We start from the raw sequence: 12,064 nt of genomic DNA on the forward strand, positions 1-12,064 counted from the left end.
ATCATAGTTATGTTAGTTTATTTAATTAATTTTCGTATTTGGTCAATTTATATTAAATACGAATGAAATGCGCTCGTATTTTGGTAGGTATCATTTTTCCACTCGCTCACTATTGGATACGATTAGTTTGGCTTTATGAGTGACCTCTTAACTATCCAATAACAATCTTCTTATGAGCAACAACCACTAGCCAATCCTGGCGCAGGGGGCGGGACTTATGACATTACGGGTGAGAAAGATCCCACCCTCCAAACTTTACTGTTACTGCTGTAATCCGACAGTATTCATACAGGTAGGAGACGAGCAGTCCGCCGAGATCCCCGCGTCACTCACTCCGCTGGGGCCATGAAGAGAAGGCTTCAGAAAAAATACATCATCTTGATTCTAGGATACTCCGTGGCGCTGATTTTAATTCCCTACGTGTTAGATTACCGGAGCAAATCGTCCCACATTAAAGATGGATATCAGCAACAAAAGTGTCCCGATCTGGAGAGCGCCATCGCCCTATGGAGTAGCACCAGCAGGACGGGCAACTCAACGGAGGTGGAGGACTATGGCAACAGGAGTCAGTCCAGAACACACATCTACCTCCACGCAACCTGGAGGACAGGCTCCTCGTTTTTAGGGGAATTATTTAATCAGCACCCTGATGTGTTTTATTTATACGAGCCCATGTGGAACATGTGGCAGGCGCTTTATCCAGGAGATGCGGGCAGCTTACAAGGAGCAGTGAGAGACATGATGAACTCTCTGTTTAGATGCGATTTCTCAGTGTTAAAACTCTACGCAGGCTCGTCCAACGTGAGCACCTCGTTTATTTTCGGCTGGAAAACGAACAAGGTCATTTGCTCCGAGCCTCTCTGCAAAGCGTATAAAAAACACGAAATTGGGTTAGTTCAAGGAGACGTGTGTAGCAAATGCCAGCCCAGAGATCTCAAAGAGCTGGAGAAAGAGTGCAAAAAGTACCCCGTGATGGTCATCAAAGACGTGCGGGTTTTAGATCTAGCGGTTTTGGTTCCTCTCATGCGAGATCCCGCCATCAACCTCCAAATAGTCCAGTTGTTTCGCGACCCCAGGGCTGTGCACAATTCTCGGATGAAGTCCAAACTGGCTCTGGTGAAGGAGAGCATACAGGTGTTGAGGAGCAAGAAGCAGAGCGACAAATACAAGCGCCTTCTGGTGCCTAGCAACAGGGTCCACCGAGCCGAGAACTATGTCTCCAGCGCAATGGAGTTAATATGCGACAACTGGCTCAGCGACATGTTGCTCGTTATGAACGCTCCGCAGTGGGTGAGGAGAAACTACATACAGCTGAAATACGAAGACCTGGTGCTCAGACCTGTGGACGAGCTCCAGAGGCTCTATCGTTTCTCCAACCTCACCCTTTCTCCGGCCATGGAGAAGTTCGTGGTGAACATGACCCACGGACAGGGCTATTCTTCAGATAAACCCTTCCTCATATCATCCAGAGATGCCAAAGAGGCAATTTACGCCTGGAGGGAAAGGCTGAATGTGGAGCAGGTGAACCAGGTCGAAGCCTACTGCAGTGAGGTCATGAAACACCTGGGTTATCAGAAGAGGAACATGGACAAGACCTAAAACCACCTAAACATGAGTGTATGGTATGTACATGTCTAAATGTTAACAATGCACCATTGATGTCAAGCATTGTTTTGGCCCCAGAGCTTGGTGAGGTGCTGACAGCATTATTTGGGCACTTTGAAGAAACCTCAACACAAATGTAAGTGATATCAGGTCACACTGTGCATTAGTGTGCATTTTGCAGTATTGTTGTTACAGATATACAGAGCGTGAAAAGAAAAGTGTTTTTTGGCGAAGACACCATAGCATGTTTGTTTGTTTTTTTGGACATGTGCCATGGTAGTACCATTCATTACATTCCTGCAAGCACATGCTTCATGAATTTCAATGGGAACACTTTACAATATGGTTCATTATTTAACATTAGTTAATGTATTAACTAACATGAAATAACCTTGAGCAATACAGTTGTTACTGTTCAATGTTTGTTTATGTTAGTTCACAGTGCATTAACTAATGTTAACAAGATTTTAATAAAGTATTAGTAAATGTTGAAATTAACATTAACAAAGATTAATAAATGCTGTATAAGTGAAGTTCATTATTAGTTCATGCTAACTAATGTGGTTAACTAATGAACCTTATTGTAAAGTGCCATTTCAATACCAAGATAACACTACCCCAGATAACACTGGGGTCAGTAATTTATTTATTTATTTTTATTAAAAGTGACAGTAAACATTTATAATGTTACTAAAGATTTAAATTTCAAAGAAATGCTGTTTTATATTACTATAGTTTTTATTCAAAGGATCCTGAATTTTTTTATCTCGTTTTCTACATTGCTAATAATAATAGGATGTTTCTTGAGCACCAAATCAGCATATTAGAATGATTTCTGAAGGATCATGTGACACTGAAGACTGGAGTAATGATGCTGAAAATTCAGCTTTGCCATCACAGGAATACAGTACATTTTCAAATACATTAAAATAGAAAATGATTTATATTGTATTTTTTTATCAAATAAATGCAGCCTTGGTGAGCATAAGAGACTTCTTTTAAAAAAAATAATTAAAAAAATCTTACAGACTCCAAACTTTTAACATTTACCATGGTACTGTCACCATACATTTTTACAAGTGTATGGTAACTGAATTAGTACCATTCAGTACATGTACCACAGTATCCTTGGAATGCCATATAAATTCTATCATATATATACACATTAGGCATATATATATATATATATACAGTGAGGAAAATAAGTATTTGAACACCCTGCTATTTTGCAAGTTCTCCCACTTAGAAATCATGGAGGGGTCTGAAATTGTCATCGCAGGTGCATGTCCACTGTGAGAGACATAATCTAAAAAAAAAAAAATCCAGAAATCACAATGTATGATTTTTTAACTATTTATTTGTATGATACAGCTGCAAATAAGTATTTGAACACCTGAGAAAATCAATGTTAATATTTGGTACAGTAGCCTTTGTTTGCAATTACAGAGGTCAAACGTTTCCTGTAGTTTTTCACCAGGTTTGCACACACTGCAGGAGGGATTTTGGCCCACTCCTCCACACAGATCTTCTCTAGATCAGTCAGGTTTCTGGGCTGTCGCTGAGAAACACGGAGTTTGAGCTCCCTCCAAAGATTCTCTATTGGGTTTAGGTCTGGAGACTGGCGAGGCCACGCCAGAACCTTGATATGCTTCTTACAGAGCCACTCCTTGGTTATCCTGGCTGTGTGCTTCGGGTCATTGTCATGTTGGAAGACCCAGCCTCGACCCATCTTCAATGCTCTAACTGAGGGAAGGAGGTTGTTCCCCAAAATCTCGCAATACATGGCCCCGGTCATCCTCTCCTTAATACAGTGCAGTCGCCCTGTCCCATGTGCAGAAAAACACCCCCAAAGCATGATGCTACCACCCCCATGCTTCACAGTAGGGATGGTGTTCTTGGGATGGTGCTCATCATTCTTCTTCCTCCAAACACGTTTAGTGGAATTATGACCAAAAAGTTATATTTTGGTCTCATCTGACCACATGACTTTCTCCCATGACTCCTCTGGATCATCCAAATGGTCATTGGCAAACTTAAGACGGGCCTTGACATGTGCTGGTTTAAGCAGGGGAACCTTCCGTGCCATGCATGAGTTCAAACCATGACGTCTTAGTGTATTACCAACAGTAACCTTGGAAATGGTGGTCCCAGCTCTTTTCAGGTCATTGACCAGCTCCTCCCGTGTAGTTCTGGGCTGATTTCTCACCTTTCTTAGGATCATTGAGACCCCACGAGGTGAGATCTTGCATGGAGCCCCAGTCCGAGGGAGATTGACAGTCATGTTTAGCTTCTTCCATTTTCTAATGATTGCTCCAACAGTGGACCTTTTTTCACCAAGCTGCTTGGCAATTTCCCCGTAGCCCTTTCCAGCCTTGTGGAGGTGTACAATTTTGTCTCTAGTGTCTTTGGACAGCTCTTTGGTCTTGGCCATGTTAGTAGTTGGATTCTTACTGATTGTATGGGGTGGACAGGTGTCTTTATGCAGCTAACGACCTCAAACAGGTGCATCTAATTTAGGATAATAAATGGAGTGGAGGTGGACATTTTAAAGGCAGACTAACAGGTCTTTGAGGGTCAGAATTCTAGCTGATAGACAGGTGTTCAAATACTTATTTGCAGCTGTATCATACAAATAGATTTTTAGATTATGTCTCTCACAGTGGACATGCACCTATGATGACAATTTCAGACCCCTCCATGATTTCCAAGTGGGAGAACTTGCAAAATAGCAGGGTGTTCAAATGCTTATTTTCCTCACTGTATATATATATACCATAATATTACATCTGATACCATCACTGTACCATGGTAAATAAAGTGGTATTTCATAAGTAGAGAGTTAATTCTCAATTTACACTAATTATTTTGTAAATCTGATTATACATTATTAAAAAAGTACTAATGATTTTGAGCACAGTATTATAGTAATGCCTCTTTTTTTTTGGACCTACACTATGATCATATCATGGTACATATACAGTATTAACATGTCATCTCTATGCACTTCCATAGTATATTTTTGTTAGGGAAATGCCCTTTATTTAATATTATTACTATTGTAATTGAATTATATTTTCATGTAATATGTGAAATAAGGTCACTGCATGCTGTTCTACTACTCTATATCAGATCAAAATGCAAAATGTGGCATCCATGATAAGAACGGGCATGTTTTTAGATTAGCACAGCGTTTAAAGTTGTTAAATGGGTTGGTTTACATTAATCTAGCACAACCATACATTAATGCTTCCATCCGTTACATGACAAGTGTGTCAGTACCAGAATGATTATGCAACAATGTAACCAGTGTAGTTGTAAAGATGTTAATTGATTTTATTGGCAGTACGCTGTTATGCAGCATATCTGAATGCCATGCACATATGCTGAGTGACCAGTAGCCTTATCAGGGTTGAAGCGCACTTTCTGGTGTCAGTTATGATCTAGCCTATGAGTTCTGTCCTTTACAGGACTTTAGGATATGAATTTTATTATGCTTAGTGACCCCTTGGGGAGACGAAACGTGATGTTTTATAAAGTTATAGATTTGAGTTTGACTATTGTTTAATGTTAATGTTTGTTTATAATATATTAACTTAAATTAATGTTGAAAATGCATGTTAACCAATATAAATGCTGTAAAAGTATTGTTCATTGTTATTTTATATGTTAGCTAGTCTATTTCACAAACTAATGCTAACAAAATGTTAGCATTAGTTAGCTAAAGTTAGAGCTGTGCGATTAATCATTAAATGATCACGGTTTCGACTCTCGATTCAAACACACGCGGTTTTATTCCTAAACGACAACGATTTGGCCATGTTTATTAAACTTGACAAGTAGCATATGATCACAGCGAACATTCAAATCTTGTTGCCGCTGATTCAGAGAGCAGTTGTGATGTATAATAGGTTTGAAACAGCTTCACAAATAACTTTTCAACCACACAGTATCATTATTTCTGTGTTCCAATCATTTAAATTACAGAAATACTGGGATAGTAGTTTATAGTTTGGATATAAACACATATGTCTATGGTAGCAATCAAAATAGAGTAAATCACTTTTTGAAAGTAACTTAAAGGTAGAGTAGGCAATTTCAGATAGGCTAGCAATAGCAAATCTAGATCCCACCCTCCCTTCAGAGTGTCTCCAAAGCTACGCCTCCTTCAAAACACTTGAATGCGCACAGCCAGAGCGGAGTGTTTATATAATAACACATAAATCCAAGTCTAAGGACGTGAACAGCTCTGAACGTCACGGGTTGCCATCTCGTAATTACGGTTGCAACATGGCGTGAACGCAACATAAGCTTGTTGTTTTGGTTCAGGAGGAACTGTAAAAGGCGGCTGCTGTTCGTTTGTGCCGCTCTGTGACTGCCTGTCTACAACTCTGACATACGTTAACAGGCAGATAGGACATCATATCAATGCATTTGGACCGAATGCAGTGATTGGAAGAACATTTTTGTCCTGAGACTTTGCTTACCCTACCTTTAACGCTACAGATAAAGATGGGATCAATTACATCATTACACCAGTAGGTGGCAACAAGTGACTGTTAAATGTATTTGTCATTGAATCATTAATTCAAACTGATTTTAAAAAACAAAACAAAAAACACATTTATTCAAATTAATTAAATAGTTTTGAAATGATTGCAGCACTTAACATTTTGTCAGAAACTAGTAAATTCAATGTTATTTTTAGCTGTCTATTCAGAAACGTGAGATTCGTGATCTCTATTTTAAACCAAAAATCGTGATCCTCAATTTAACCAGAATTGTGCAGCTCTAAAGGGTATCATTACAATGAATAATTGCTGTAAAAACACTGGCATGGGCAAGAGTGTAGAACCACTACACTATATTAAGCATTAATGATCATGAACATTAAAAAGACAAAAGAAGAGCCGAGTTTAGCCGAGGTCATTGATCCAGTATGAAACCGACAGCACATGGTGCCAGTGGAGTCATACGGTTAATTCTATCCTCTTGAACTCTATCCTCAATGCCCTGGGGTATAATAATTTGATAAGTTCCAAACAGGCCTGGATCAGCGAAATGACCCATTTCATGTGTACTCTAGTCAATACAATGGGAAAAAAAATGTTGGAAGTGGAGTCAAATTTACCATAAATATCTTCTCAGCACTGTGACCCGTAAAAATATCTGATAGCGGTACGTGACAAATCAATTAGCCATCATGCTTGAGTCTAATTTCATGGCAAGGCATGTAAGCGGTACTGAATAACAGAGCGATGGATCATGATACAGGCTGCTTTGTTATCGCTATTAGAGGCAAGTGATGGGGGCTGGTGTGACCTAACAGACTGACCACACGTGGTTGGAACAGGCTGAAATATAGGGACTGCTTTGTGCTGGTTAGTCCCTGGAGCTGAGCCTCACCAGCTCAATCTGTGACTTAGACATGTTGGCACCAGACATACATCACTGACCAGGACAGACCCATGTCTCTTGGTATCAGAGTTCATCACAGGCTTATTTTAAAAAAATGACTTATATGGCTTTTTTTTTTTAAATGTTTTTGATTGCTTTTGGTTCAACTTTACTGTTTGGGCATGCTCATGCATTTCATCTATATAAAAAATATTACAAAAAATATAGGCCTATTAATTTTAGAATTAAATGGTTAGTTCGCCCAAAAAATAACAATTCTGTCATTAACTACTCACCCTCATGTCGTTCCAAACGTTCAACGTAAGACTTTCGTTCATCTTCGGAACACAAATTCTTATTTTAATGTAATCAGATATACTTATAATAATTCAGGGTTCCCACGTATCCTGGAAAACGACTTCTTTCCATTCCTGGAAAACATGGAAAATTAGATAAAATGAAAAATGTCCTAGAAATTTATTTTAACAATGTTCTAGTGTTTCCCTTTAGTTTATCACTCCCTGAAACAATTAGTTTAGTTGCAGAGAGTGTTATTTTCAGGAATGCTGAATTTCGACACACGAGAGAAGCATTTTGAGTAATGGTGTTCAGTCTTGTGTTGGCCCCTGCGACCTTTAGCTAAGGCTTATTTACTGCTCAAATGTTTGCAGCAAATGTCAACTGGTAAGCAGCTACCTAACCTTGTTAACATTAATCCTTGTTAACATAATGTTTAAGTTAGTCAGAATCTGGCAATCCGCTCAAATCGCCAGAGTTTTGTTCAGTGCACCAGAATTCTGCATGTTCGCGAAAACGAGATTCATTGTACAGTGTAGTCAGCATCATTGATTATAATGGGAGTTTTCACAAGAGTGCAGAACTCAGTGAGCTAGCGCTGAACTGAAGTGATTGACAGGTTCAGTGATTATAAAGGAAGTGCTCTTTGTTTGCTATCTGTTTATAACCAATTCGCAAGTTGAAAGTTTTATTTTTCATGCTGCTAAGTACACACTGCAAAATTTTGGGAGTTACAACCATATTTAAATATGACTGAATATAAAATTGTGTTGATTGGCAGTGATAGCAACAGATGGGAGTTGATTAGCAACAGATGGGACAATAAAGTCTGATGTGTCAGAATTAATCTGCATTAAGTGTAAATGCAGATTAATAGTCCTGCCATTTGTTCTATTACATGTAATGCATTTCTTTTCATTCATTTTTTTTTATTTGATTAAGCAATGTTTACTTAAAAATTAAAAAAGTATTTGGAGGCTACATGCTAATGTTTTATTTATTATTTAATTATAATTATTATTAGCATTAATAATTCACTGACTTTATTTCATATTTTTATTTTGAAATATTTAAACAAAATATTTTTATTAATTTTTTGCTATGGTATTGAAACTGAAACCGAGAAGCAGTTGTCATAATGCATAATTAAGAGCTCATATTAAAAAACTGATTTTATAGTTAAGTCATGGCCATAAACTGCACATATTTTAAAGACTTACTGTATGGTTATGGAGAGAGATATTACTTTATTTCCCCTGTAATGAAATTGAAAATGTCCTGGAAAATGATCGCTGAAAAAGAGGTTAATAAAAACACCAAAAGAAACAACAACAAAAAAACTATTAATATATTAGATAATCTAATGTTAGATTATTTAAATATAATATGTAATTTCTAATTTTCATTTCCAGTAAGAATAGGCCTATAGGAATTTAAACTGTCACGCTAAATATCTGTGACAAATTCTAGCGGTGACTTAAACTTTGTTGACATTCCACACAGAATCCGTGTTTTTAGTAAATGTCCCAATATCCCCTGTCCACAATAACACAGCTCAAGTTACTATGTTTCTCTCTGCTGTAGGAGCCTGATGTGCTGTAGGAACAGGACAGAAGGGGAACAGCCAGATATGAAGCTACACATATGAAGTTGGAACTGACAGAGCTGAGGAGAAGCACCCCGAGATCTCCTTCGCAGTGCCATCATGGAGCACAGAGTAGACGACAGAAGAGTTTGATGAGAGACACTTACAAACCCACCGATCTCAAGTGGTACTGATAAGAATCATGTAGGAAAAAGACTAACAATAACAGTGGGGAAACCCGTTCAAAGTGGAAAGTGAAACGGCTACCAAAGGCTCAGTCCCGGTTGTGTCCTGACAGCCAGATTTCATCCGCAATAATCCCTGCCCAATCCCCAGCAGCCCATAATCAGCCACACGAGACAGGCGCTTGGGTCGTTGCACATGCACTAGGCCTGGAGACAGATCCGACAGACCGTTGAGTGTTCCCAGTTCATTGGGTGGATTTCATTCTTGCATTCATCAACCACATATGAAAAGGGATTATGTGTCATTGACAGTCCAATATCTCTGGTACCACCCAAAGAAAACTGTGAAGCACAAAGTACAATTCAGTGAGCGGAAGAGCTAGAGAAAAGGATGTAGAAAGAGTTTTCCCAAAGGAAATTCTGACTCCTCTAGGTCTACAACAACTCATAGCATTCCCACTGTTGTGAAATTTCTCAGTTCCCCCTGGAGATCACCAGTTTGTTCTTTTTGTGTGAAGTCTGCTCCGGGCTGTTAGACCATGTATAAAGAGGATAGGATTGCAATTTCAATAGTTAAATGGGCGGAACGTCTAATCGAAAACTAAAACACACAATCATGCGTTGAGGATACAGGTATTATTGTGCTCTAATACAAATGCTTGTACTGGTCAAGAACATTGACGGTATTATCATTTTGTTAACGTTGTTTTGTCACCTTTTAAACAACATTTACTCTAAGGCTATATGTGAACCATCATGAATAAATGAACAAATCTCTTATTTATTAATAAAACTTGTACATACATTTTTGTAGTAAACACTAGTTTTCTTGTTTTATTATTATTTAATGACATATAAAATAAATCAAATACCTTATTTAGGTATTGCTACTGAAGCCCACTTTAATATATTGGCTATTTTCATACATGTACAATTGTTAAACTACAATGTACACCACAGTTTTGTTGCATTATTTGACAGGCCGAGTGCATCTTTATGTATAATAATAATAATACTACTAGGAATGTATATGGGAGTGTTTCACATCACAGACATAAAAATGGCAGCTTATGGATTTTGTTGTTGTTTGTTTGTTTATATGGCATATATTGACATGCAGAACAGCAAGTAAAAGATGAATGCTACAGGAGGGAGTTACATAGCCTGAAGGTACATACATACATACATACATACATACAAGTCCACCAATAATACGGTGCGGACAAAAGCTACCAGACATGTTGGGAGAGTCATTCAGAAGAGGAGTGATTTCATAACCCACGTGTTGCAGGATTACATGTGAATTCAGTCTTTTGCTACAGCCGGTTTAAGGTTCTACACCTCAAACTGCGATTGCCACGAAGCCCATGAGGCTCATTTTCCAGCCGAAACTCCACAGAAATAGTGCAAATCTCCTTAATTCACATTTAGGTTCTGGTCAGGTGTTGAATTAGATTTTGTTGCCCGGTGATGCCCTGTTAACAGCAAACGACGGACAGGCTCAAGTGCAGACAATTGAGGCAGCTGTAAAGGTTACTTCATGGAAAGAATGCAAGGTTAGTTTATGATGTTGAATATAAATTGGAATGAATGATAACATTTCAAACATCTGCAAGTTAGTTATTAACAACGCTTAGACTTTAGACTTGCATTCATTAACAAGAATTCATTTCTAGACACGGAGGACTGAAGAAATGCACGTTGGCGGTTGATGGCGAGGGGTCATCCGTTTACTGTGTGAACACATACAGCTGGATCAATCTCATGCCAAACATTCCAGATTCCGCCGACTGCCATTTAGCAGCAACTCACATAAATGGAAAGATCCACCAAGAAGTACATTCTAACACGAAGCGCAAAATCAACCCCACACATGTGAACTGATACCGATAATAAAGTCTCCTTGATTACATCATCCTTCATCACATACTTTCTGGCTGAGAGTGTGCAAGTGGTTAATATTCTAATACAATATAGCAATACATGCAAGGACTGCAGCTCAGCTGCAGCTAAAGTACATGGCCCATACACTCTGGTTGCATCCAGCTGTTTAAAAAAAAAAATCCCACATCTGTGCAGAACAACATTCATATTAACAACGACCAGCACGTCAACCTGACATTCATACAACCAAGATATTGAAGGAAATGTAAAATCCAACTGACTAAAGTTGAATGTTCCAAGGTTCCCGGATGCAGTCATGAGATAAACATGCACTCATGTCAAACAATGTTGCTATTGTGTTCGAAAGCTTTCACAAACACTACTGCCATGTATGGCCTGGAGTATTTACAAACTCACTCATTTTCCTGATGGTGGAGGCGAGCATTTAAATGCAAAAGATTATCGTCTAATGTAATACTGGCTGTTTATACGTAAAAACTGACTTCCCTTCAAGAAAAATTGGCTCAGTCATATATGTCAATCTTATTTCCAGTTTGTGGCAGCATTGCTAACAGAAAACAAAGAATTAATGACTTAAAATGTTAATGCAGCAGGCAGTGATCGTATGAAAGTGAGTGTTAAGGGCAGCAGAGACCGTTCGAAATCAGTCCACTATCATATAAAACAGCAATAAGAACATTTAGTATCCAAAGCCGTTCGAAATGCATTCTTAACAGCAGTTTTATATTTTCTTTTCCTCCTACAAGTCACATTTCCACGATGAGACACTGAATCGAAGTCTGTCATATCTTCAATTACGCCGCCTCCATTCTGGTAAATAATCCCGAGCACAAACCCTCCTGCTCTCCATCTTTCTGTTTCCTTGATTTTTCAGACCCACTGCATGAGATATTTGGAGGGGTCATGAATGGTCAGATGGAGTTATGTGCAAGAAAAGTTAAGGTATGAAGCACAGGGAGGCGTGGTTTAATGTTTGGGGGCGGGGTCAAGCGTGGTCCTCGATGGGGAAAACTAAACGTGTGCCACGGCTCAAGAGCTCATGTTCACGTGTGTCCAGTTCTCGCTCCAGAGCGTCTTCCGATGTGCTGTCGCT

The 12,064-nt window shown here is 38.7% G+C and overlaps 2 protein-coding genes across 5 annotated transcripts in view; one reads left to right on the forward strand and one right to left on the reverse strand.

The window, feature by feature from the left end:
- The first annotated feature begins 224 nt into the window (after nucleotides 1-224).
- Nucleotides 225-8,917, forward strand: chst7 (carbohydrate (N-acetylglucosamine 6-O) sulfotransferase 7). Its single transcript, XM_084129664.1, has 2 exons — nucleotides 225-1,622; nucleotides 8,881-8,917. The coding sequence occupies exon 1, from the start codon at nucleotides 346-348 to the stop codon at nucleotides 1,597-1,599; it is 1,254 nt and encodes a 417-aa protein (XP_083985790.1). The 5' UTR covers nucleotides 225-345; the 3' UTR covers nucleotides 1,600-1,622; nucleotides 8,881-8,917.
- A 973-nt stretch (nucleotides 8,918-9,890) lies between these two features.
- slc9a7 (solute carrier family 9 member 7) overlaps nucleotides 9,891-12,064 on the reverse strand; it is a 41,039-nt gene continuing 38,865 nt past the window's right edge. For 3 of the 4 annotated variants that reach the window (XM_084129661.1, XM_084129663.1, XM_084129660.1), the window contains one exon: nucleotides 9,891-12,064. This exon is cut by the window's right edge. In XM_084129661.1, the coding sequence (XP_083985787.1) occupies nucleotides 11,957-12,064 (108 nt within the window). In that variant the 3' untranslated portion in view covers nucleotides 9,891-11,956. The other variant, XM_084129662.1, reaches the window with a different exon arrangement.

Source organism: Abramis brama (assembly GCF_963993115.1).
Source record: "Abramis brama genome assembly, chromosome: 11".
In the NCBI taxonomy this organism is placed as follows: domain Eukaryota; kingdom Metazoa; phylum Chordata; class Actinopteri; order Cypriniformes; family Leuciscidae; genus Abramis; species Abramis brama.